We start from the raw sequence: 26,281 nt of genomic DNA, 5'->3' as shown, positions 1-26,281 counted from the left end.
TTTTAAAATTATTTTTTAATAATCTTACTTGATTAGGGTAAAAGGGTCAAGGGCTACAGGGTGAAAGTGGGTAATACCATTGTTTCCACAATAATATTATCATTTTTCCCTGTATCTGGGGTCAGGGGAGAAAGGGAAAAGCCCCACCCAGCCTCCCACCCATCCCAGATCCCCAAAGGGAGGTGCACTCCTAGGGTCCTGCTCAAATAGTTCTGGATTGCTGCCAATCTCGCAGTTCCATTTGCAATGAAACCTATTCAGAGTCCACTGGCTGACAGTCTCTTCATGCTTGGGGTTCTAAGATCAGCAGTTCAGTTGGAGGGATCTCCAAAGAAACTTCATCTGAGATGATCCCAGTTCTGATTCTTGCGTGAATTTGCTAATACAGGGTCCAGCACTGTCCGTTGCGCCAGTCGGCTTGTGCACATGCTGGTCGTTGCCATTGCTGGGTCAGTTCTGTTTCCAGCCCTGTCTTCCTCATGAACCAATGGGTATTGTAGTCCAGCTTGATCCTACCCAGTTCATACTCGGTCTTCACACAAACCAGTGGGAGCTGCAGCCTAGTTGGGGTGACTCCCCATCTCCCCCACCAGTTCTGCCCTCTACCCTGGTTCCCATGCTTGCCAGTATGTACCTCAGGCTTGTCCAGTCTGTCCCACATCACATTACCTCTCATACATGTCAATGGGCATTGAAGTCTAGTTCAACCCAACCAACCTACTATCCAGCTCACACACATACTGATGGGTGCCTTTCTGTCTAGCCATCCCTGCCCCTGTCCTGGTTTTCGTGCTGTCCAGTAAGAGTGGTAACCCCGAGGGAGGTGCCCACTGTTTCCCTACTAAGCCACTCCCACTCCCTAATTATGCACTCTCCAGGTGGTTCTGGCATTTAACTTGACAGAATTAGCTCCCAGTGCCAGCCTCTGCCAGCTAATACTGCGGCTAAGCCCAACCAACTCTCACCCACTCTAATTTTTGCTTGCACTAGTCGGAACAGTCAGCCCACTGTGGCCCCTCCCTTATCTAGCACACATGAGGTCCACAGGTGTTATAGCCCTGCCTAGTTTGATCTGTCCCCATCCTGACTCACGCTCTCCAATAGAAGTAGTTGTTCAGCAGGGGAACCCACCTTCCCCTGTTGGCTTTGCCTCCTCCCCCTGGTTTTCACATGTGGCGTTTGGGCGCTGCAACCACATCTGGTACAGCTCATCTCACCTTGGCATTCCTTAATGTGTACTGGTATGTGTCGCAACTGAACCTGGCTCGACCCGTACTCTGTTCTGGTGCTCAGATGCACCAGTGCGTGATGTGAACAGATTCAGCATGGTCTGTCCCCAACCCATGCCAAATGTGTGCCAGTGGGAAAATTTCCATTGCCTGTTCTGGGCTGTGTCCTATTGTGCTTCTTGTGCTTACCTGCAGGGACTGTGTCCTGCCAGAGAAGTTGTCTAGGCTCCTCCATCACAAACTCTCCCAGTGCCAGATTTCGCGTATACCAGTGGGTCCATGAGCCAGCCCTACTCAGTTCACCTCCTGTCCTAGCAGGAACAGTGGCTTTTCCTGACTGGCCTTCAACCCAATCTGGTTCTTACTGTAGGATGCTTCAACCCAACCATGGCTCGTCCATACCCACATACAACTCACACATGGTTCAGTTAGGGCTGAGACCTAGCCTAGTCTGTCACACATCTACCCTGGTCTTCCAGAGCACCAGCTAGTGTTGGAGTCTGGCCCGGCTTGGTGCTTCCAGTCCCAGTCCACACTTGTGCTAAGTGAGATTACAACCGTATCCTGATCAGAACACAGCCCCCATTCCAGCCCATGTGCTCCTTGGTGGGAAACTCAACCCAGCTAGGGTGTCCCCTTAGCTCCTCTACCGGGCCTATTCCCAGCCTTAGATCACATGCAGGCCAGTAGTTGCTCTGACTCAGCTTGGCAGAGCCCCTCACTTGTCCTGGCCCCTGCCTTAGATGCTGTGGCATAGCATCCCTGGCTCACGCAGATCAGTAGATGCAAGGGCCTACTTTGCATGACCTGTGCTCCAACATGATTTCTATTGTTTCTTGTGAGTTAAGGTTTATGCTGCCCTGCTCATTGTGCCCCCTTCCAGTGGCAGCCCGGCCCACCCTACATCCTGTTTTAGGATGCACATTCAGGTGCTGCTTCCTTGACCTGCCCTGACTGTTGTGGGTTTCTTTACCTGTGAGTGATGGCAGGTGCCATGGTCACACCTAGCTTAGTCCATCGCAATCCCAGCCTGTGAGCTAACCAGGACGACTTGCATTTCCACAGGGTTGGTTCCACACAACCCCACAGAGTCTACCCCCAGACCAAGTTCTCTCACATGCTGGATAGTGTCTTGACCCTGCCAAATGTGACCACTCCACCACCCAGTTGGATAATGGTACCCAACCCTGCCAAAGAGGCCCCCATCCATAGCTTTGGTGTGAACTGGTGTGTGGTGATCAGTGATGTTCTATGCTAACAGCCCATTTCTGGATTCCTAATCGGGCTGGTGAATCTGTCTGACCCAAATTATTTTCTGGGTACTTCCCTCCAAACCACCAGGTCTCAGTCCCTACACATGCCTGAAATTTTCATGACCCTGTCACTGGGAATCACCCAAAATTCATTTTTCACCTACACTAAAACTGGCCTTATGCATGGGTGTTCCCAGGCAGCAACTACGTATCTTAAAAAACTCAGAGTTCACTGCTTGGTGGCCAGCAGGCAAAGCCTGGCACCACTTGGTGCACTGACCACCCAAGGCCGAGGACTTGTTCACTGCCTTCAGGCAGTGTTTTTGGCCTGAGTCCCCAGCATTGGGTCCAACCCGGCAGGGGCACCCCCCATAGCTGCCACACTGCAGGGAGCTGCAGTTGCACCCAACCCCAAGGCCCGAACTCCTCCCCCTAAACGTTCTTTTTAGATACAAAAGCTGTATGACCATCATGCCCCAAAAGATTTTTTTTCCTTTTTTTTTTTAAGATATATTTTATTTTTTTTGGAAAGTCAGATATACAGAGAGGAGGAAAGACAGAGAGGAAGATCTTCCATCCACTGATTCACTTCCCAAGCGACCTCAATGGCCAGAGCTGCACTCTGCATGTGAAGCCAGGAGCCAGGAGTCTCTTCTCGGTTTCTCATATTGGCATAGAGTCCTGAGGCTTTGGGCCATCCTCTGGTGTTGTCCCAGGCCACAATCAGGGAGCTGGATGGGAAATGGGGCTGCTAGGACACAAATTGGTGCCCATTTGGGATCCTAACAGCTGCAAGGCAAGGACTTTAGCGACTAGGCTACCACACTGGACCCAGATTTTGTCTATTGTATGTGGTGTAGAGTCAGAACTACGAGGATAATTGTTCCATCCTGTATTTTTACTTTCATACCATTAAAGTTGAGACTTGTATTTTATTTAATTTACATTTTATGTTTAATGTTGTTTACATAGTTGAGAGGGATGCATGCCCATATGAGTCTCTCATTAGGGTGGAGAATTTGAGATATGGAAGATAGTGGGTAAGACACATGTTTTAGGTGTTTTTTTCCTCTTTATCTGCTGTTCCTGTGGGTGGAAATGGAGGAAACCGGTTCTTTGCTGTCAAAGTACATGAGGTCCCAGGGGTAAGCGATGACTATTTAATGATGCCTAAGAGATCTCGATGTGGAAGTAGATATTCCAAGAGTGTTGACTTTTAATAGTTCTGAGACATTGTCAACTTCATTGCACCAGGGTTGAGAAAGTCCACTTTAGTGCATCCACATTTGGTTATAAAGCTTGGCCAGGAGAGTTGAGCAACCTGTTTTGCTTCCTATCTTATGATGTGGTACTTAATGTCCCCTAGTTGAGCTGGCTGTCATGTCCCCAGTGTGCATCTGGGCATGCTGTCCCTTTCACAGACAGGTATCAGGAGACCCAGTCTTGAAACATGACTCCAAAGTTGGACCACACATCCTGTGATTTCTCTTTGGCTAGGGTCTACTCCAGGGGTCTAGTTGAGGAGTCTGCCAAGAAGCCTCACTTGGGGTGACATCAGTCTTGACTCTTGTGTGCAATAACCAGTGAGGGTCAGATGTAGTCTGTTACCTGATGCACAAACTGGTAATTGCAGCTGCTTGCTTCCAGCCCCATCTCTCACATGAGCTCATGGGTGTTGTGGCTTAGTCCAGCCCAGCCCACTACAGGCCTGGTCTTCAGTGGTTGCCGCAGCCTAGTTGTGATGACCCCCAGCAACTCCTACCAGGCCTGTCCCCAACCCTATTTTTTAAAATTTATTTACTCATTTTTATTGTAAAGTCAGATATACAGAGAAGAGAGAGTGGAAGATCTGTCCTGCTGATTCACTTGCCAAGTGGCTTCAATGGCTGGTGCTGAGCGGATCTGAAGCCAGGAGTTTCTTCCAAGTCTCCCATGTGGGTACACAGTACCAAGGCTTTTGGCCATCCTCTGCTGCTTTTCCAGGCCACAAGCAAGGAACTGGATGGGAAATGGGGCAACCGGGACACAAACTGGATCCCATATGGGATCCTGGTGCGTGCAAGGTGAGGACGTTAGGCACTAGGCTGCTGTGCTGGACCCCAGCCCCAGTTCTTGTTTGTGAAACAGCCTAGCCATCCTGTGCGACATCCTATCTGGTTGTTGTCCGCACTCATGGATACTGCAGCCTAGTTCAGCCTGTTCTACCCACGGACCCGGCCCACACAGAATGCTAGTTGATGCTGTCACTTGACCAGTTAGCCTGTTGCAGTCCTGGTTCTTGTGCTCACTAGTGGGAGCTACAGCCCAGCAGAGAAATGCCTAAAGTTCCCCTTCCAGGCATTTTCCCAGCTCTGGATCTTGTGCCTGTTGGTGGGTACTATGGTCTAGCATTACGTAACTTGCATCATTACCAGCACTTGCCAGCTGGTGCTGCGGTCTAGCCCAGCTGGCCTGCGCCCATTCTGGCTCTCATGCCAGTGAGTATAGCCACCTAGCCCAACTGGGTCCTCCCCAAGACCTATCCCACAGGCCTGCTACAGCCCTGCCTGGATCAGCCCAGCTCCAGTCTCAGTTTTCAGGTGCACCAGTGGAAACAGTGACCTACCAGGGGAGTCCCTAAAGTTCCCTTACCAGGCCTGCATTCAGTCTTGGATCTTGCATGTTCCAGCAGGTGTTGTGGGCCAGTCTGAGATGGCCCACCCCGGTCTTGGGATTTGCTAGCAGATCTGTAGCTTGGCTCAACCCAGCCTGCCCTAAGTCCCAGCTCTTGCTGGCGGCTGTTGCAGCCTAACGCAGCCTGGTCCATCCTCGTCTCTCATGTGAAATGGCAGGTGTTGTGGTCCAACCTGGCCTAGCCTGTGCCCCATTTTAGCTCTTGCTCTAGTCAGTGTGTGCAATGGACTGGCCCAGCCTAGTCTGGCTTTGCCTGCCTCTGCCTGACTCAAGCTCTGCCTTGGCTCACTAGCAGGACCTGCAGCCTAACAGGGGAGTTCCTCAAATTCCCCTACCCAGCCCACTCCCAGCCATGGATCTCAGATTGTGTGTGTGCCGACTGGACTTTTGTCTAGCCTGACATGGCTGGTTCCCAGTCCTGGTAGTCATTGCAACCAAGCCCAACTGGCCTGTACCCATTCTAGCTCACTGGTGGGAGCTACAGCCTACCCCAGCCTGCCATCTCCCGGCCCTTTCTGTCATTGACCTGGCAAATGTCATGGTCTGGCCCGGCCTGGCCCACATACATCCTGGCTCTTGCAAATGCCAGTAAGTGCTGGAATCTAGCCCAGTCTTTCATTCCCCTAGACTTAGCCCACATGCTTGCTGATAGATGCTACAGCCTTATCCAGCCCAGTCTTCTCACAGCCCTGGGTCACTCACTCACCAGTGGGAGCTTCAGCCTAGCAGGTGAGTCTCCAGTTTTCCCCCTACCAGGCCCATTCCCAGCTCAATCTTGTGCATGCTGGTGGATGCTTCAACCCAGCCTTGCCTCGCCTACCTGCAGTCTCAGCTCTTGCTGGTGGGTATTGTAGCCTGGCCCAGCCTGGCCTGAGCTACCCCCGGCACCAGCTCTTGTGCTCTCCAGCAGGAGCTGCAGCCTAGTTAGGGAATTCCCCCAAGTTCTCCTTTCAGGCCTGCTCCCAACCCCAATCTCATGTGTACTGGTGCATGCCATGGCTCTGCTTGGCATGGTCTGCCCTTGGTCCTGGCCTTTGCATGTGCCATTGGTACTGTAGCCTGGCCCCGCTTGGCTTCCTCCCAGCCCCGGCTCTCACAAGTGTCAAGTGAGTTCTGCAGTCCAGCCTGGCTCATTCCATCACTGCCCCCAGCTCTCATTCGAACTAGCAGCTGCTGCAGTCCCACAGAGGTGAATCCACAAACCCACAAGTCCCCTACATAATCTGCTCCCAGATCCAATTTTCTTGGATTTTATTGGGTGCTACTGCCCAGCCTGACATGGCCTATCCCGTGCTCTAACATTCAGACAGATACTGTGGCCTAGTCCAACCAGGTGTGGTCCCCCAGCCCTAGCTTTCATATGCACCGGCAGGCAGCAGGTGACACTACTTAGCAAGTGCCTTGGCCTGACCCTGACATGCTCTCCAGTCTCTCCTCTAAACCACCTTGTCTCGGCTCCCTTGCCTGCCTTTGAGTGTAGTGGCCCGGTCTGTGGAAGACCCCAGAAGTCACTCTCCTGTGAGACATGTTCTTAGCTGCTCCCACTCCAACATGTCCCAAACTCCTTTCCCCAGGCAATCTCAAGCTCAGATTTCTTGCCTGCTCTTGGCTACTTTTCTTCCAGCAGTGTAACACTTGCCTAAGTAAAAAGCAACCTAGGCAGTTGTCTATAGCTGGGGGAGACTCTTGTGTTTTTTTTAAAAAAATACTTATTTGTTTGTATTGGAAAGTCAGATATACAGAGAGAAGGAAACAGAAAGATCTTCCATCTGATGTTTCACTCCCCAAGTGGCCACAACAACTGGTGCTGAGCCATTCTGAAGCCAGGAGCCAGGAGCCTCTTCTGAGTCTCCCATGTGGGTACAGGGTCCCAAGGCCTTGGGCCGTTCTTGACTGCTTTCCCAGGCCACAATCAGGGAGCTGGGTGGAAAGTGAGTCTGCTAGGACACGACCCTGTACCTATATGGGATCTTGGTGCATGCAAGGCAAGGACTTAAGTCACTAGGCTACCATGTGGGCCTAAGACTTTTGTGCTTCTTTTTTTTTTTTTCTGCTCATTTTTTTGGGGGGATGGGAGAGAAAAAGATTTTTATATATAATCTTACATAGTTGATGTAAGAGTACAAAGGGTCAAGGGCTACAGGAGAAATGAGTAAGACCATTGTTTCCAATTTTTCCCCCCCTGTATCTGGGATCGGGAGAAACAAAGGGAGAATCCTCACCCAGCCTCCCTCCCATCCCAGGTCCGTAATGTGGGGCATGCTCTGAGAGTCCTGCTCAAGCAGTTTTGATAGTTCAACAGTTCTGAATTGTTCCCAATCTTGCCATTCCAAACATGATGAAATCTATTCAGAATCCACTGGCTGACATAGTCTCTTCATGGTTGGGGTTCTGAGATCAAAAACTTCGTCCAAGGTGTTCTCAGACCTGATTCTTGTATGTGCTTGCCACTTGGGGGTCCGGCACAGTCCATCACCCTAATGAGCTTATGCACATGCTGGTGGTTGCAATTACTGGGTCAGTTGTGTCTCCAGCCCTGTCTTCTACACAAACCAATGGGTGTTGCAGCCCATCCTGAGCCTGCCCACCACACACACTCGGCCTTCACGCAAACCAGTGGGAGCTGCAGCCTAGTTGGGGTGACTCCCCATCACCCCCACCAGTCCTATCCCCTGTGCTGGTTCCTGTGCTGGTTCCAGACTGGTCCATTCTGTCCCACATCCCATTCAACTCTCATAAATGTCAGTGGGCATTGAAGTCTAGTTCAGCCCAACCAACCCTACTATCCAGCCCACACACATACTGATGGGTTCCTTTCTGTCTAGCCACCCCTGCCCATGTCCTAGTTTTTGTGCTTTCCAGTGGGAGTGGTTACCCAAGAGGGATGTGCCCACTATTTCCCTACTAGGCCATTCCCACTCCCTAATTATGCACTCTCCAGGTGGTTCTGGCATTTAACTTGGCAGAATTAGCTCCCAGTGCCAGCCTCTGCCAGCTGATGCTGTGGCAAAGCCCAACCAACTCTCATCCACTCTGACTTTTCCCTGATCTGACTCATGAAGCCCACAGGTATTGTAGCCCTGCCTGGTCTGGTCTGCCCCCATCCCTACTCACGCTCTCCAATGGGAGTGGTTGTCTAGCAGGGGAGCCCATGTTCCCCCTGCCGGCTTTGCCCCCTCCCTCCCTGGTTCTCCTGTGTGCTGTTTGTATGCTGCGGCCACATCTGGTACAGCTCACTTCACCTTGGCATTCCGTAATGTGCATTGGTTTGTGATGTGACTGAACCTGGCCCAACCCACACTCTGTTCTGGTGCTTGGGTTCTCCATTGGGTGATGTGAACTGGTATAGCCTGGCCTGCCCCTGACCTATGTCAGGTGTATGCCGGTGGGCATCTTTCTCTTGTGTGGTGTGGGTTACTCCCTATCATGGTTCTTGCACTCACCTGCAGGGACTGTGTCCCGACAAGGGAGTTTCCCAAGCTCCTCCATCCAAACCTCTTCTTATGTTAGATCTTGTGCATATTGGTGGGTCCATGGGCCAGCCCTACTTAGTCCACCTCCTGTCCTGGTAGAAACAGTGGCCTTTCCTTGCTGGCCTTCAATCCATTCCAGTTCTTACTATTGGATGTTTCAGCCCAGCTGAGACTCGTCCATACCCAGACACTGCTCACACATGGCTCAGTAGGGGCAGAGACCTAGCCTAGTCAGTCCTACATCTACACAGGTTCTCCAGAGCACCAGATGGTGCTGGTATCTACCCTGGTTAGGTGTACCTAGCCCCAGTTCACACTTGTGCCAAGGGAGATGCAGCCACCCCAGCTCGCAAGCTAACCAACAGGACTTGTATTTCCACAGGGTTGGGTCCATACTTCCCCCACAGAATCTACCTCTGGATCTGGTGCTCTCGCGTGCTGGTTAGTGTCTTGACCCTGCCAAGTGACCCTTCCCCTGTTCCGCCACTCAGTCAGGTACTGGTACCTACTCCATCCATAACTTTCGTGTGGACTGATGTGTGGCAGTCAGTGATGCTCTATGCTAACAGCCCATCTCAGTATTCTTTTTTTTTTTTTTTCAAATTTCCAAGAGGAATTTTATTGATGGCTCCAGTTTATTTCCTCCTCCCTCAAAAAAAATTAAGTGAACAGTAATCTTAAGACTTTATTCAATTCATAACAAAGCTGAGAATGAAGGTTAGAACTGGATCACTTGGCCCTTTCTCTTCTTATCTCCTCCCAGTTCAGAATGTTTACGTCTCTTAATAGCCTGCATTCTCTTGGATCTGCAGTTGCGCTCTACACACTCAAGCCTCAGCACAATCTTCTTTGTGGTTTTAGCCTTTTTCCGGAAAATAGGCTTAGTCTGCCCGCCATAACCACTCTGCTTCCTATCATAATGCTGTTTCCCCTGGGCATAGAAGGAGTCTTTGCCCTTCTTATACCGTGTTACTTTGTGGGGCTGATGCTTGCCGCATTTCTTACAGAAGGTCTGGCGTGCTTAGGAATGTTCACCATGTTTGCGGAACAATACTGGCATGAAAATCTCATCTCAGGATTCTGTGTGGGTTGGTGAATCAGTCTGGCCCAAATAGATCTTATGGACTCTCCCCTCCAAACTATCAGGTCTCAGCCCCCACCTTTGCCAGAAAATTCCGTGACTCCGTTGCTGGGAATCACCCAGAATTCATCCCTCATCTACGCTCACACTGGCCTTATCCATGGATGTCCCTAGGCAGCAATTACATATCCTAAAAACCCCAGAGCTTGCTGCCGGGCGGCCAGAGGCAGAGCCTGGTGTCAAATAAGCGCACTGGCCGCCTAAACCTAGGACTAGTTCACTGCCTGTCGGCAGTGACTTTGGCCTGAGTCCCCAGCATTGGGTCCGGCCTTGCTGGGGCACCCCCAACACCCGCCACATTGCAGGGGGCTCCATTTGCCCCAACACCACGACTGAACACTGCCCAAACTCATCTTGCCACAAGATAATCGACTTTTGTATTTCTATGAAATGAAAGGCTACAGTGAGTTACACCAACTCCATTTCCTAGACCCAGTATTGGCAATGTACTTGTGAATTTCCAGGTAAGGCAGGAGAGAGGGTTGCAGAACAAGCGGTGAAGGAGTTTTGTGGTTGTTGGTATGTGACTTAGCAAAAGAAAGCATTGAATTATCTTTTAAAACAATGAGAAAATAATACTAATTGGATCATTAGTTAAAGAAGTCCCCCACAGTGACACCCTCTTTTTCAGATATTAAACAGAACTTTGTTATCTAGACAAAAAATTGAAGGTATTATAACTTAAGTGGTATAGAAGGCCCAAAGCTCTGCTGTTTCCGTTTTCACAGCACCTTTTCCATTAGGTGGCTTCTTACACTGCTTAAAATCTTTGTGGAGTGTCTTAAAAACTGTTGATCTGGATTGGTGTTTCTCAAAGGTTAAAGTACATACAGATCACCTGAAGATCTTGTTAAAGCTAAATTCTGGTTCAGCAGGCCTGAGGGATGGCCTAACAATCTGTATTTATAGGAAATTCTCAGGTAATGCTAATGCTTTTGATGCAGACCACACTTTAAGGAGTAAAGAGCTTGAGTTTTAATTAGTGTGGAGTTGAGAGCTAGAATGAAGTTGTTTGTTGGTGGTGCTTTCACATTTCCCAAGTTCTGGCCTGATACTCTGCATCCTCAAAATTTAGTCGAAGAACTAACTAACCTCAGATGCTTTGTCTAGGTGTATTGGTAATAACAGGATATTTTGAAAAAAAAAATTGTCACTTCCTGTAATGCCAACATCCCAAATATGTGCCAGTTTGAATCTCAGCTGTTCCACTTTTAATCCATCTCCTTGCTAATGAGCCAGGGCAAGTAGCAGGAGATGGCCCAAGAGCTTGGGGCCCTGTATTCACATGGGAAACTGGGACGAAGCTCCCGATTCCTGCCTTCTACTTCTGTGTGGCCTAGCCCTGGCCATTTTAGCCATTTCGAGAGTGAACCAGTATATAGAAGATCTCTCTCTGTCTCACCATGTCTTTCCCTCTTTTTTTTTTAAATTGGGTGGGCCTTCTTTTTTTCTTTAAGATTTATTTTATTTTTATTGGAAAGGCGGATATACAGAGAGGAGAGACAGAGTTGAAGATCTTCCCCGTCCAATGACTCACTCCCCAAGTGAGTGCAACGGCTGATGCTATGCTGATCCGAAGCCAGGAGCCTCTTCCGGGTCCCCCACGCGGGTGCAGGGTCCCAAAGCCTTGAGCCACCCTTGACTGCTTTCCCAGGCCACAGGCAGGGAGCTGGATGGGAAGTGGGGCTGCCGGGATTAGAACCGGTGCCCACATGGGATCCCGGGCGTGCAAGGCGAGGACCTTAACCACTGCGCCATCACGCCGGGCCCTCTCCCTCTTTTTGTAACTGTGCATTTTAATAAAGCTTTTTAAAGTTATTTTTATTGGAAAATCAGATTTACAGAGAGAAGGAAACAGAGAGAAAGATCTTCCATCCTGTGGTTCACCCCTCAAATGGGCACCGTGGCCAGAGCTGAACTGATTCAAAGCCTGGAGCCAGAAACCTCTTCTGGGTCTTCCATGTGGGTGCAGGGTCCCAAGGCTTTGGGCTCTCCTTGACTGTTTTCCCAAGCTACCAGCAGGGAGCTGGAAGGGAAGTGGAGTAGTCAGGACACAAATCTGTGCCCATATGGGATCCTGGCACATGTAAGGCAGACTTTACCCACTGCTAGGCTACTTGATTAGAAGCTGAAGCTGCTCGTGTCCCTGGGGAAAGAGATGGGAAAAGTTCCACAGATATATAGATCTATTCTCGTCCTTTGTGACTACTGTCTTTTTCTCTGTGTTTTCCACATGTGATTCTCATTCTTGTCTGTTTTTACCAAGTCCTTTCAATGATGCTTTTCTTTATTTTCAGGGATGACCTGACAGACGATTCTGTCCTCAGTCGAAGCTCCCAGTGCTCTCGTGGTCCTGAGCGATATATTTCCCGGGAGGAGGGACCACTCAGCCCCTTCTTGGAACAACTTGATGAGGACTACAGAACAAGGGAGGCTTTTTTGCATCGTTCTGATTATAGTCACCACATTGGTGGTCGTGATGAATTCTTGCGGGGGACAGGGCGGAATAGAGACAAAGTTAAAGACTCATACTCTGTACGATCTGAGGAAAGGAGCTGGGAGGCCAAAAGGGCCCGTTACGATGATGCTGAGAAGATGCACAGCACAGGTGGGGAACACCCAAGTTATACCTCGGGGACTCGAAACTATCGACAGCGGAGACGGAGCCCAAGTCCAAGGTTTCTAGATCCTGAGTTTCGAGAGCTGGACCTTGCTAGGCGAAAGCGAGAGGAAGAGGAGGAACGAAGTAGGAGCTTGAGTCAGGAGCTGGTGGGAGTTGATGGTGATGGCACTAGCTGTTCCATCCCTGGATTGTCAGGTGTCCTAACAGGATCAGAGCCAGGATATTCTTTGCATCGGTCTGAAGAAGTATCTCTGATGCCCAAGAAGTCCATTCTTAAGAAGCGGATCGAGGTAGGTGTGGAACCTGCAGGTATCTGTCGAGTGTCTTGCTAGTTCCTTTGATATCTTACAAGCTGGTTTCTTTCCCAGGAACTATGTCGCTAATAAATACTGGACCTATTTGTTATGTCTATACTTTCCAAGATTCCCAGCCAAAACGGTGGGCCTCATAATATGTCAGTAAAGCTCTTCCCTTGCCATATAGTAGGTTTTTTAGGTAGACATTTGAGTATCTGCTCTCTTTTTTCCACCTCAAATCAGGTGGACCTGTAGGAGTCTTTGAATATGGATTTCTTAGAAATTAAGCTTAAAGGGGAAGAGAAGGAGTTGACTTAAATTTCCTCATCTGTTTTTACAGTGAATTGTATAAGACTTTATACCAGAAATTGGTGATGCTGATTTTGGCTCCTTCCACCAGCTTGCTGTGTGGTTTTCAGACAAATCATTTCACCATTCTAGATCTTATGCATATGTATACACACACAGACACGTGTGTGTGTGTGTGTGTGTGTGTGTGTGTGTGTGTGTGTGTGTGTGCATGTACATTTTTTTCTCATGTATAGATGGTAAGGCAGGGCCATTCATGTTCACCTGTCCTCTTAGGAGTGTAAAGCTTCTGAAGAAGATCGCTAGTAGCCAGGAGAGACTCATGAGTTAAAAGAGTTCAGAGTTCCTTTTCCTTACTGTAAAGCAATTCTATTTTTTATGGTTTTTCTCCTAACGACCCATATTAAAAACAAATACAAGCCAAGGAATCTCTAAAATCCTATTGCATTCAAGTTCCTTGATTAAGACCGTAGTGACCAAAGGTGAGGATTCTAGCCAATCTCTCTCCCTTCAGATTTCTCTGTGCTATAGCAGAGACCTGGAGAAATGGGAATGCTTATCATGAGCCTGGCTAAGGAAGCTCTTCTCCCATTTATTCAGATTTACCCTTCCCCCAGTAATTCAGGAAAAGCTTGGTTTCCTCCTTGTGTTCTAAGATTCTTTGTAGAAGCTAAATTAATTATTTGTCTTTTGCAGCTTGAGAATTTTTCCAGCAGTACCAGCTCTAGCCAGGATCATCCTCTCTACTCTTCACACCCATCTCTTCCACTAAGTGGTGATATTGCTGCATTTGCCTCAGAGATTGAGAACAAGGGGACTATAGTAGAGACTGCCTTAAAGGAACGTCAGGGTAGCCTCTACCAATGGGGTACCCTCCCTGGGATGCCCAAAGACAGCAGTCCTCACAGAGAAAAATTTGGTAGTTTTCTCTGTCACAAGGAGAAACTGGATATGAAGGCTGAGGGACCTGAGCGGAACACAGACTTTTTGCTGCCTCATGAGAGAGCTAGCCAGGATGGCAGTGGTTTTTCCCGCATTTTGAGCATGTTAGCTGATTCTACTAGTACGCAAGAAAAAAGGCGACGTAGCTTTCCTGATATTGAGGATGAGGAGAAATTTCTCTATGGGGATGAAGAAGAGGATTTAAAAGCAGAGTCTCCACCAAAGCCCTTTGAGAGTGAAAATATGATGCAGAAGGCAAACTCCCTACCCTCTTCAGCTCCAACTGTGAAGCTAGAATCCCTAGAAGAGACCAATCCAGAATATGCCAAGATTCATGATTTGCTGAAGACCATAGGGCTGGATATTGGTGTGGCAGAGATCAGCAAACTGGCTGCGCGTACCCAGGAACGACTTCATGGCAAGAAGCCATCATCTCGCTCCTCAGTTGACCGGCGTTCCTCAGTTGACCGACATTTTTCAGCTGATCGCTGTTCTTCAGTGGATCATTGTTTCTCAGCTGATCGACGTTCCTCCGATCCCCATAGACTAGAGAGCAGGGATGCGCACCATAGCAGTATCCACTCTCCGGAGGCATCCCATCCACACCCAGCCTCCCCTGTGGATCCTTACCTGCTCACACAAAACAGCCCTCCATTCCTCAAATCTGACCATCCCTTGGGTCATATATCAGGACCAGACGTGGTTGGTAGTGGCTTTCGGTCATCTGCAGTCAGGTGCCTGTTACCAACAGCCTCTTCTACCCCAATTAGACTTTCACATTCTGCTTCTTTATCTCAGTTTCATATGCCAAGGACCTCTCAGTTTTCTGCAGCCCGGATATCTTCAAACTACCAGGGATCTGCCATACCCTCTTCCTCCTTTGATGCCTATAGGCACTATATGGCATATGCAGCCTCAAGATGGCCCATGTACCCCACCTCCCAAACGTCAAACCACACTCTACCTGAGCCACACAGGATAATGCCAATAACCAGACTAGCTACTCGTAGTCGTCCCAATCTCCGTGTGATTCCGACGGTTACTCCCCATCAGCCCAAGCAGGAGGAGTCGGAGCTAGGCGGGATTCCTGCTGCTCAAGTGCCTGTACAGATGTCTATCCCACCACTCATAAGATATAATCCAGAGAAGATCTCTGATGAAAAGAACCGTGCATCCCAGAAGCAGAAGGTAAATATTCACTTTGGGTATCCTATGCCTGAGTTTTCTATTTTAATATAAATTTATATTTGTCTTATAAAGGGGACTGAAAATTTACAAGGCCCTGTCACTTTCACTTTTCGGAGTTTTCTGTCATCCCCTGAGTGACATGGATAGCTCTACTGGTGACTACAAGGCAAGGACTTTAGCTGCTAGGCTACTGTGCTTGGCCCTACAAATCTGGTGGATTTTAAATCTACTTTTACTGTGTAACTCAATCTTGTGTATCCTCAGTTTTCTTACTGTACAATAGAGAAAATATTGTGAGGGTTGATGTAATACAACTTACTCATAACCCATGTAAGCTTCCTTCTCCAGGGTTCCCTTTGGCTAAGAGCCATTTTCTGTTAGTTACTGTTAGCACCCTTAGGATCTTCTCCATAAAAGCAGAGCTTTCCAGGCAGTGTAGAACTATACTGGATAATTCTACTCTGGAACTTGGAATAGAATGAAATACTACTCTGATTATAAGGCAGATCTTCAGTGTGCAGGCATTTAATCCTTAGATTCAGATAATGAGGGCTTCTGGAAAAGAGAAGTAGGAAAGGGGGGATATTACAGGCGGCAGGACTCTTTCCCATTTTGTACTTTGTAGGTTATTGAAGAGAGGGAAAAACTAAAGAGTGACCGGGAAGCCCGCCAGAAGAAAATGTATTATCTGAGGACTGAGTTGGAACGGCTTCATAAACAACAAGGTATCAGACAACTCCTTGCATGACTGCCTTTCTGTAGTGACTTAAGCAGGTGATCCAAATGGAGAGGTTTTGGTGCTCTCAGATTCAGTCACCTAAAGCATGACTTAAAAAAATTGAGTGTTAGAGTTACAGAAAATTACATAATTCAAAGGAGCGCATCTTCCAGGTTAACATTGTACTATATTTATTTGATTCACCTATTTCTCCTTTTTAGTGTCTCTTTGTATATAATTTGTTCTGAGTTCAATTACAGGAAGTTACAGATTTGAAGCTCCTTTATCCCCAAATACCTAAGTGTGTATTTCCTAGCAACAAAGATCTCTTGTACATAACCATAGTGTACTTAACATTTTTTTAAGGAGTTATTTCTTTTTGTTGGAAAGACAGAGAAGGAGAGACAGAAAGACCTTTCATCTGCTGGTTTACTTCCCAAGTGGTTTCAATGTTCAGAGCTGATCCAATCTGGAACCAGGAGCCAGGAGCTTCTTCCAAAGCTTTGAGCCATCCTTGTGGCTTTCCCAAGCCACAAGCAGGGAGCTAGATGGGAAGTGGGGCTGCTGGGATACAAACCAGCACCCATACGGTGCCCGGCACATGCAAGGTGATGACTTAAAGCACTAGGTTGCCAGCTGGGTCCCTTGGCAAAATTCTTTAAATCAATGTTAATATTGTTATCTAGTCTACCATTATTATTCCTATTTTACTAGTTATACTAGTTATGAACATTAGAGCAAAAGGAAATAAAAGAATATTCACATTCAGTTGTCACGTTCTTTTAGTCTTTTTGATCGGTAGTAGTTTCTGAGTCTTTGAATTTGTTAATAGCATTGTGAAGAGGCCACATATTTTGTAAAATGTCTCTTTATTTTGGATATGTCTGATCTTTCCATATGATTTTTGGCAGGAACATAGCAAAAGTAACACTGAGTTCTTAGTAGGTGTTGGTTTTGTACCATAACTGCTGGTCTTAACTGATCATTATTGGCTTAAGGTGCTATAAAGTTGTTATTTGATCCTTTCAACTAAATATCTTGTAAGAAAGCTACTTTGAGACTATGTGAATATTTAGTTACTTCTCAAACTTCCATTTTCTTTTTTTTTTTAAGATTTATTTATTTTTATGACAAAGTCAGATATACAGAGAGGAGGAGAGACAGAGAGGAAGATCTTCCGTCCAATGATTCACTCCCTAAGTGACCGCAATGGACGATGCTATGCTGATCCAAAGCTTGGAGCCAGGAATCTCACATGGGTGCAGGGTCCCAAAGCTTTGGGCCATCCTCGACTGCTTTCCCAGGCCACAAGCAGGGAGCTGGATGGGAAGTGGAGCTGCTGGGATTAGAACCAGTGCCCATATGGGATCCCAGCACATTCAAGGGAAGGACTTTAGCCGATAGGCCATGCTGCTGGGCCCCAAATTTCCATTTTCTAATTTTTAGCATCCACTGATGATTCTTGAATAAGTTATTTATCATAGTCATTTTATAGCAACTTTTTTTTTAATATTTATTTTTTTCATTGCAAAGTCAGATATATAGAGAGATAAGGAGAGGCAGAGAGGAAGATCTTCTATCTGATGATTCACTACCCAGGTGACCGCAACAGCTGGTGCTGTGCCGATCCAAAACCAGGAGCCAGGAACTTCCTTCAGGTCTCCCACACGGGTGCAGGGTCCAAAGCCTTTGGGCCGTCCTCAACTGCTTTCCCAGGCCACAAGCAGGGAGCTGGATGGGAAGAGGAGCTGCCGGTATTAGAACTGGTGCCACTGTGGGATCCCAGCACATTCAAGGGAAGGACTTTAGACACAAGGCTACTATGCCTGGCCCAGCAACTTTTAATTTTGTTATTTCTTCTACCTTTATAGTTGACTTTCTGCCTTAGAGGTACTGTACAACTTATTATCCCCATTTATTCTGTTAATTTGTATCAGTGTACATTCATGAATTCTCTATTCAGGAAGTTATATTTGTCTATTATGGATTCTTGTACTTTAATTAGGCCAAATTTGGCCATTGGGAACCCCTATATTGTTTCCTTTTGGTATGTCCCCATCATTTTTGAGTACATGCTTATATTTGAATACAAAAAGATGTTTTATAATTCCTTTTATTCCATCTCTACACTTTTGAGAATTCACATACACATGAGGAAAGAATATAGTAAAACTTCTAAATACTGCAGCTGATGATAGTATTAAAAAAACAGGGAGAAAATGTATTTGTTTCTGGATTTGGACTATTTAGGGATGAAAAATTATTATTTTTAAAAATTTATTTATTTTGGGGCCCAGAGCCGTGGCCTAGTGGCTAAAGTCCTCGCCTTGAATGCTCTGGGATCCCATATGGGCACTGGTTCTAATCCCGGCAGCTCCACTTCACATCCAGCTCCCTGCCTGTGGCCTGAGAAAGCAGTTGAGGACAGCCCAAAGCTTTAGGACCCTGCATATTTATCATATTTATAAACCTTTTTGGAGGATACATGTACACAAGCTCATGAACCATTTTGGCCATAGATCTCTAGTCAGTCATCTTCCACAAAAAATAATGTGAGCATCCAACAGTTGCCTTAATAGAATCTTTTTCCACATCAGCCTGTGCAGTAGGAATATCTTCCTTGCTCTTAGAAACTTTTGTGGGAATAAATTTGGTAAGCATAAGTCCCTGACTGATTGTGCTTATAAGTGAAAAATAAATTGTTCTAACTTATTTTCCCTTTGCTTCCTTTTGTTGACATTTGGCTATTCAGGAGAAATGCTTCGTAAGAAAAGAAGAGAGAAAGATGGCCACAAAGACCCACTCCTAGTGGAGGTGAGTCGGCTTCAGGACAACATTATGAAGGACATTGCTGAGCTTCGACAAGAAGCGGAGGAGGCGGAAAAGAAGCAATCCGAACTGGACAAAGTGGCTCAGATCTTAGGAATTAACATCTTTGAAAAATCTCAGAAGTCTTTAAATGACAGTAAAGAGTCTCCAGAAAAGCCTGCGAAAGCAGAAGAATCTATGAGTCCAGAAGAAGTATCATCTTCAAACGCCTCCAACAACAAGGTAACAACTCGACTTTTCCATTTCTTTTTTGTTGTTGTTGTTCTTTATTTTTGACAACCTTACATAGTTAATTAGGGCACAAAGGTTCAAAGGCTACAGGAAAGTAGATAAGACTATCATTTCTACATTTTTTTTTTCCTGTATCTGGGGTAAAGGGAGAAGACCCACCCAGTCTCCCACCCATCCCAGGTCCCCGATGTGGGGCATGCTCCGAGGGTCTTCCTCAAGTAATTTTGATAGTTCAATAGTTATGAATTGCTGCCAGTCTTGCCATTGCAAGCACGATGAAGTCGCTGAAGAATCCACTGATTGACATAACCCATCTTAGAGTCTCCATTTGCCCAGTTTTTCACTGCCAACATATTGCTGGGGTAGTTGATTGATTTGTTCTGTCCTCTGTCTTTTCATGGTTAGGGTTCTGAGTCTGGAAGTTTGACTGGGGGTATCCCCAAAGAATTTTGGGAAGAAGTGAACCCAGATCAGCCAGATTCTTGTGCGTACTTGCAAGTACAGGGCCCTGTGCACTCCAATACCCCAATCAGCCAGTGGTTGCAATTGCTGGGTCGGTTCTGCTTCCAGCCCTGTCTTCCACTGGAAGCAGTGGGTGTGGCAGTCCAGCTTGATTCTGCCCAGCACACACTCGGCCCTCACATAAACCAGTGGGAGCTGCAGTCTAGTCGGAGTGACCCACAATAACCCCCACCAGGACTGCCCCAAGCCTTGGTTCCCATGCTTGCCAGTATGTGCAATATAGTCCATTGTGTCCCACAACCCATTCAGCTTTCATACATGTCAATGGCCGTTAAAGCCTAGTTCAACCCAACAAGCCCAACTATCCAGCCCACACACATAATGTTGGGTGACACCCAAGACCCTGCCTTAGGTTTCGTGCCCTCTGGTGGGAGTGGTAACCAAAGAAGGAGGAGATAACTGTCTCCATTCTAGGCGACTCCTGTTCCTATTTATGTACTCTACAGCTGGTTCTGGGATTCAGCTTCACAGATTTAGACTCCAGTGCCAGTCCATTTCTTTAAAAAAATTTTTTTTTTTAAATTTTATTTGTGGATGAGTTTTACATAGTTGATTAGTGTGTGAAAGATCAAGGGCGAGAGGAAAGAGAGATTATTGTTTACACATTCTCTTTTTCCTTCCTGTATCTGGGGAAAGGGGAGAAAAGGAGAACAGCCATACACAGACTCCCAACCATCCCAGGGTCTCCAGTGTGAGGCATACTCCAAGACTCCCGCTCAGATGGTTTTGATACTCTAAAAGTTCTGAATTGCTGTTGATCTCGACACTCCAATCATGACGAAATCTAACCAGATTCCACTGTTTGACATAGTCCACCTTAGAGTCTCCATTTGCCCAGATGTTCACTGTCAACACTTGGTTAGGGTAGTTGATCAACTTGTTCTGTCCTCCATCCTCTGTTGTGGTACCAGATATCCTCTGCAAGCTCCAATATACTGCCATATCTTCCATATGCATTTGAATGTGCTGTCCACTGCTCCATCTGAGGCACTGAGGAGGCCCAGCTCTGAGTTCTCCTCCACCCCCCGTGGTTCTCACGTGTGCTGGTTGGGGAATACGGCCCGCCTCATCTCAGCATATGCCAGTGGGTGGTGTACCAGGCTGGAACTGGTCCACACCCCAATTCCAGTTCATGTTGGTGGGGCTACAGCCTAGCCCAGCCCAGCCGGCACCCAGTCCCAGCCCTAATGTGTACTGGCTTGTGCTGTGGCCTGACCCATTCTGGCCTGGCCCTGGTACACTCCATTCTGGTGCTCAGTTTCACCAGCAGGTGATATGAACTGGCCCAGCCTGGTCTGTCCCAGACCTGAGCCAAATGTATGTTGGTGGGAACCATATCCTGGGCTAGTCTGAGCTGCTCCCTGTCTTGGCTCTTGTGCTCACCTGCAGGGACTGTTTCCCAACAGAGGAGTTCTCCAAGCCCCTCCATCCAAACCTCTCTCAGTGCCAGATCTCACACACACCAGTGGGTCCATGGGCCAACCCTACTTAGTCTACCTCCCATCCTAGCAGGAATGGTGGCTATTCCTAACTGGCCTTCACCCACTTCAGTTCTTTTTTTTTTTAAAAGATTTATTTTTATTTTTATTGGAAAGGCGGATATACAGAGAGGAGAGACAGAGAGGAAGATCTTCCGTCCGATGATTCACTCCCCTAGTGAGCGCAATGGCCAATGCTATGCCAGTCCGAAGCCAGGAGCCTCTTAGGGGGTCTCCTGCGCGGGTGCAGGGTCCCAAAGTCTTGCGCCATCCTCGACTGCTCTCCCAGGCCACAGGCAGGGAGCTAGATGGGAAGCAGGGCCGCCGGGATCAGAACCGGCGCCCATATAGGATCCCGGGCATGGAAGGCGAGGACTTTAACCACTGCGCCACCGCGCTGGGCCCCCACTTCAGTTCTTATTCTTGGGTGTTACAGCCAAGCCAAGCCTGGTCCACACTCAGCCACGGCTCCCACATGGCTTGGCAGGGGCAGAAACCTAGCCCAGCCCATCTTACACCCACCCTGGTTCTCACAAACACGAGAGGGTGCTGGAGTCTAGCCCAGTCTGGCATGCCCCAGACCCACTCTGCACCTGTGCTGGGGGACACTGCAGCCATGTCCAGACCAGACCACAGCCCCACTCTGGCCCTCGTGCTCACCAATCAAAGTCATAATGGAGCCAGGTCCTCGTTGCTCCCCAACCAGGCCTGTTCCCAGCCACAGATCTCACGCTTGCCAGTGGTTGCTCTGACCCGGCTTGGCATAGCTCCTCATCTGTTTTGACCTTTGTCTTTGGATGCTGTAGCCTGGCTTGACCCAGCTGGCCTCCAGTTACCCCTCTTGTTGGTGGGTGCTGGAATCTGGCCCTGCTAAGTCGGCTCCTATCCCTTGCTCTTGTATATCAATATGTGTGATAGCCTATTCTGGTATGACCTGCACTCCAGCCTGGTCTGTACTCACTAGTGGGCTAAGGTTTGCTCGGCTCTTCCCGGTTCACCCTCTTCCAAAACCAACCCACATGTTTGCCAGTGGATGGAGTTGCCTTGCCCAGCCTGCAGAACCCCTGGACCACATGCTCATCAGCGGTAGCTGTGGCCTACAGGAAAGTTTCCCAAATTCCCAAGAGGTCCATGGCCAGACCCAGATGTCATGCATGCTAGCAGATGCTAGACCCATACCTGGCATAGCCTGCCACCTCCATCCTGGCCTTTATATGGGTTAGTGGGTGTTTCAGCCCAGCCAGCACCACACCCTGTTTGAGGATTCCCATGCATGGTGCTGCAGCCTGGACTTGCCAAATTGTTCCCAGCCTCAGTACCCATGAGTGTTCATGGTTTCCATGGTCATGCCTAGCTTGGCCCATGACGACCCCAACTCTTAAGCTAACCAGCGGGACTTGTAATTCTACAGGGTTAGGCCCACATGTCCCCAACAGAATCTACCCCTGGACCTGGTTCTCTTGCATGCTGGTTAGTGTCATGGCCTTGTCCCCTTTAAGACACTCACTGTTAGGTACTAGAATCTGGCCTTGCCAGACAGGCCCCCAGCCCTCACTTTGTTGTGGGCTGGCATGTGGTGGTCAGCAATGTTCCATGCCAACAAGCCCAGCTTAGGTTGCTCAAGTGGGCTGTGGCATCGGTCTGACCTGTAAGGTCTTCTGGTCTCTCCCCTCAGAAACACCAGGTCTCAGTCCTCTCACTTACCTGTAAGTACCATAGCCTTGTTGGGAGTCCCTCAGGAGTCCTTCCTCACTTGCAGTCTGCTCCCACTGTGGTCCTCCCTGCTGCATATCCCCTTGCTCCTTTCCCTATTCAATCCATAATCCTTCTGCCCAGGAGTACATGAGGTTCTTCAGCCCAGCCTTCAGAAGCCCAGTGGGTGGTGTGCTGATCCAAAGCTCCACCCATCAGAGTTCCAAGCCAGTAGGTGCTGCAGCTTTGCTCGGCTCTGAATTCAGCATTAAACTATTGATTGTGGTCAGCCTTCCCACCACTTTTTCTTTCTCTAATGTTCAACCATTATCAATGAATCGCACTAGTGATCAACAATGTTCAGACCAACAACCTGAATGTTTCCGTAATTGCTACACGCCTAATCAGTTATGGTCTCCTTATCAGCATTCCCTCCAAAGTAAATCTCAGTTTCATTTTAAGACTTAATTTATTTATTTGGAAGGTGGAGTGACAGAGAGGGAGAGACAGAAAGAGAGATATATCCATTGAGTCACTTCCCAAATGACTGCAGCAGATGTGGCTGAATCAGGTCAATCCCAGAAATTTGGAATTCCTGCTACGTTTCCCATGTGGGTGGCATGGGCCCAAGCTCCTGGGTCATCTGCTGCTATCCCAAGTGTATTGACAGGGAGCTAGGTTGCAAGTGTAACAGCTGAATTAAAACCAGTGTTCATTTGGAATATTGGCAACTCAGGTGATGACTTAACCAACTTGCCACACTAGTGCATCCATTGCAATAAAGTCTAAGTCATGTGAAGCCTTGAAGTTCCTACTATATTCTTAAAAAAAACTTTTTTTAAAAAAATATGTTTGAGAGAAATAGCCAGCGCTTCTCCCAACTTCTAGTTCAATCCATAACTTCCCACATTGGCTAGAGCTAAGTCTGTTCAAAGCCCTAAGCTAGGAACTGTATGTAGATCTTCCAGTAGTAAAGACCTGAGTTATTACCTACTGCCCCCATAGGGTTCAGAGCCACAGAAAGCTAGAATCAGGAGTGGAGCCAGGGCCTGACAGCGTGGCCTAGTGGCTAAAGTCCTTGCTTTGAACGTGCCAGGATCCCATATGAGCACCGGTTCTAATCCCGGCAGCTCCACTTCCCATCCAGTTCCCTGCTTGTGGCCTGGGAAAGCAGTTGAGGATGGCCCAAAGCCTTGGGACCCTGCACCCACGTGGAAGACCTGGAAGAAGTTCCTGGCTCCAGGCTTCGGATTGGCATAGCACCGGCCGTTGCACTCACTTGGGGAGTAAACCATCGGACGGAAGATCTTCCTCTCTGTCTCTCCTCCTCTCTGTATATCTGACTTTCCAATAAATAAATAAATCTTAAAAAAGAAAAAAGAGTGGAGCCAGAACTTGAACCCTGGGACTTCAATATGGGAGACAGGTTTCCTAACCAGTCTTTTTATTCTTTCTAAAAAAATATTTCATAATACAGTTCCTTAGGTTCAGAGATTTCCCCTTCTAGCTTCTCCCTCCCACTGTTTCCCCCCATATTGTAACAATATTATAGTCCTTCAACAACAACGGTCCTTAACCTGAGTCTTTTTTTTTTCTTTTTATTTTTGATGATGTTTACATAGTTGAAAAGAATAGACACCCATGTGAGCCTTTGATTAGGATGGGGGAGATCAAGGAATGGGGAAAAGTGGATGAGACAATTATTTTCAATTTCTTCTTTCCTCCTATATCTGGAGGAAGGGGAGAGGGTTGTTCCCAACAGCCTAACTACATCAGTGCCTAGAGATGGGACAGCCAATTGATGTCATCCTATAGTTCCTGATGTGGGACATGTTCTGAGGGCACTGCTTACATGGCTTTGATAGTTCTGATGTGTTGATTTTGTTGTTCCAAGGTTGGGGAACTCCTTCCAAGGTCCACTGTCTGACATAGTCCATCCTAGAGTCTCCACTCACCAGATACTTGCTGTCAAAGCTTGGCTGGAAGAGTTTCCAATTTGTTCCGCCCTCCGTGTTACTAGACGTTCTCTGCAGGCCTCAACGATCTGTCATGTGCCCCATGTACCGCCCACTGCACAGGCTTCAGCAACCCCTAACCACAGGCTTAACCACCAGACAAAATGTCTGTCCCCTGCTACATTATTAGTTCTTTCTCCACATAACAGCTAGTGATCATTGTACTTCTTCCTAATCTAACTCTTCAGCCTTATTTCATACCTGTGGTGTGTGAGCTTATGTATGTGTGTCATTTATTGATTTGAGAGGCAGAGTTAGAGAGAGAGACAGGTCTTCCATCAACCAGTTAACTTTCCAGCCTCAGTGACTGGAGCTGGGCCAGGCTGAAGCCTGGAGTGAGGAGCCTTTTCTGGGTCTCCTGTGTGGGTATAGGACAACAAGCACTTGGACCACCTTCCACTGCTTTCCCAGGTATATCAGCAGGGATGTGGAGCAGCTAGGACTCAAACTAGTGCCCAAATGGGATGTTGGCACTGTAGTTATTGAATTTACCTACTGTGCCACAACAAGAGCCCCAGAGTGTGAGCTCTTTAATAACTCTTTCATAGGATTCTGATAGGGAATAAGCATCTTTGAATCCCTAATTGCTTCATTTTACCCTTTTTCGTCTCATCATCCAGTATTCCAGGTGCACAGATTATTCATCTGCTGTACAGCTGCATTCATATTTACCATCTCTGTGTTTAAGAATTCTGTTTTTTTTTTATCTTACTGTCCAACATTAGCCCGTATTTTCTAAGTATCTTGTTTTTCGCCTAACGATAGATTAATTTATTTTAAAATTATTTTCTTGTTGCAAAATTGAAATGTTTTAAAAGAAAGCTAATTCACATGTAAATTCTATACTGATGACATTTCAGCAAATATTTTGCCCAGATTTCTTCAGTAGTTCTTCATAGATAGCGGTCCACTTTGTCTATGCCCAACACTAGCCCTGCTCTTCAGTTTTCCATTTCAGGGTGAATATGGTAATTGAGTTCACTGCCTCTAGTTTTCTGCATTCTTTTTTTTTTTTTTTAAAGATTTATTTTATTTTTATTGGAAAGGCGGATATACAGAGAGGAGAGACAGAGAGGAAGATCTTCCGTGTGATGATTCACTCCCCAAGTGAGCGCAATGGCCGATGCTATGCCGATCCAAAGCCTGGAGACTCTTCTGGGTCTCCCACATGGGTACAGGATCCCAAAGCCTTGGGCTGTCCTCGACTGCTTTCCCGGGCCACAGGCAGGGAGCTGGATGGGAAGTGGGGCCAACGGGATAGAACCAGCGCCCATATGGGATCCCGGGCGTGCGAGGCGAGGACCTTAACCACTGCGCCACCGCACTGGGCCCTTCTGCATTCTTTTAAATATTTATCTATTTTTAGTGGAAAGGTAGATGTACAGAGAGAAGGAGACAAAGATCTTTCATCTGTTGGTTCACTCCCCAAATGGCAACAACTGCTGATCCAAAGCCAGGAGCTTCTTCAAGGTTTCCCACATGAGTGCAGTGTTTTCCACAGCTTTCCCAGGCTATAAGCAGAGAGCTGGACAGGAAGTGGAGCAGCCAGGACATGAATCAGTGCCTATATTGGATGCTGAGACTTGCAAGGGAAGGATTAACCTGTTGAGCTATCATGCCAGCCCCTATTTTTAGCATTTAAAAAAAAGATTTTTTTTCTTTTTATTGA

The 26,281-nt window shown here is 47.5% G+C and overlaps 1 protein-coding gene and 1 pseudogene across 6 annotated transcripts in view; one reads left to right on the top strand and one right to left on the bottom strand.

Moving 5' to 3' along the window:
* ZNF318 (zinc finger protein 318) overlaps positions 1-26,281 on the top strand; it is a 46,728-nt gene that overhangs the window by 8,064 nt on the left and 12,383 nt on the right. For 4 of the 6 annotated variants that reach the window (XM_040983427.1, XM_040983425.1, XM_040983423.1 and 1 more), the window contains exons 3-6: positions 12,067-12,701; positions 13,668-15,127; positions 15,753-15,852; positions 18,598-18,896. In XM_040983427.1, the coding sequence (XP_040839361.1) occupies positions 12,067-12,701; positions 13,668-15,127; positions 15,753-15,852; positions 18,598-18,896 (2,494 nt within the window). The other 2 variants (XM_040983424.1, XM_040983429.1) reach the window with 2 other exon arrangements.
* LOC121158599 lies at positions 9,301-9,666 on the bottom strand (annotated as a pseudogene).

Source organism: Ochotona curzoniae, unplaced genomic scaffold (genome assembly GCF_017591425.1).
Source record: "Ochotona curzoniae isolate NIBS_2020 unplaced genomic scaffold, NIBS_Ocur_1.0 contig_3819, whole genome shotgun sequence".
NCBI classification, from domain to species: Eukaryota; Metazoa; Chordata; class Mammalia; order Lagomorpha; family Ochotonidae; genus Ochotona; species Ochotona curzoniae.
This window is presented reverse-complemented; position numbering and strand designations above follow the sequence as displayed.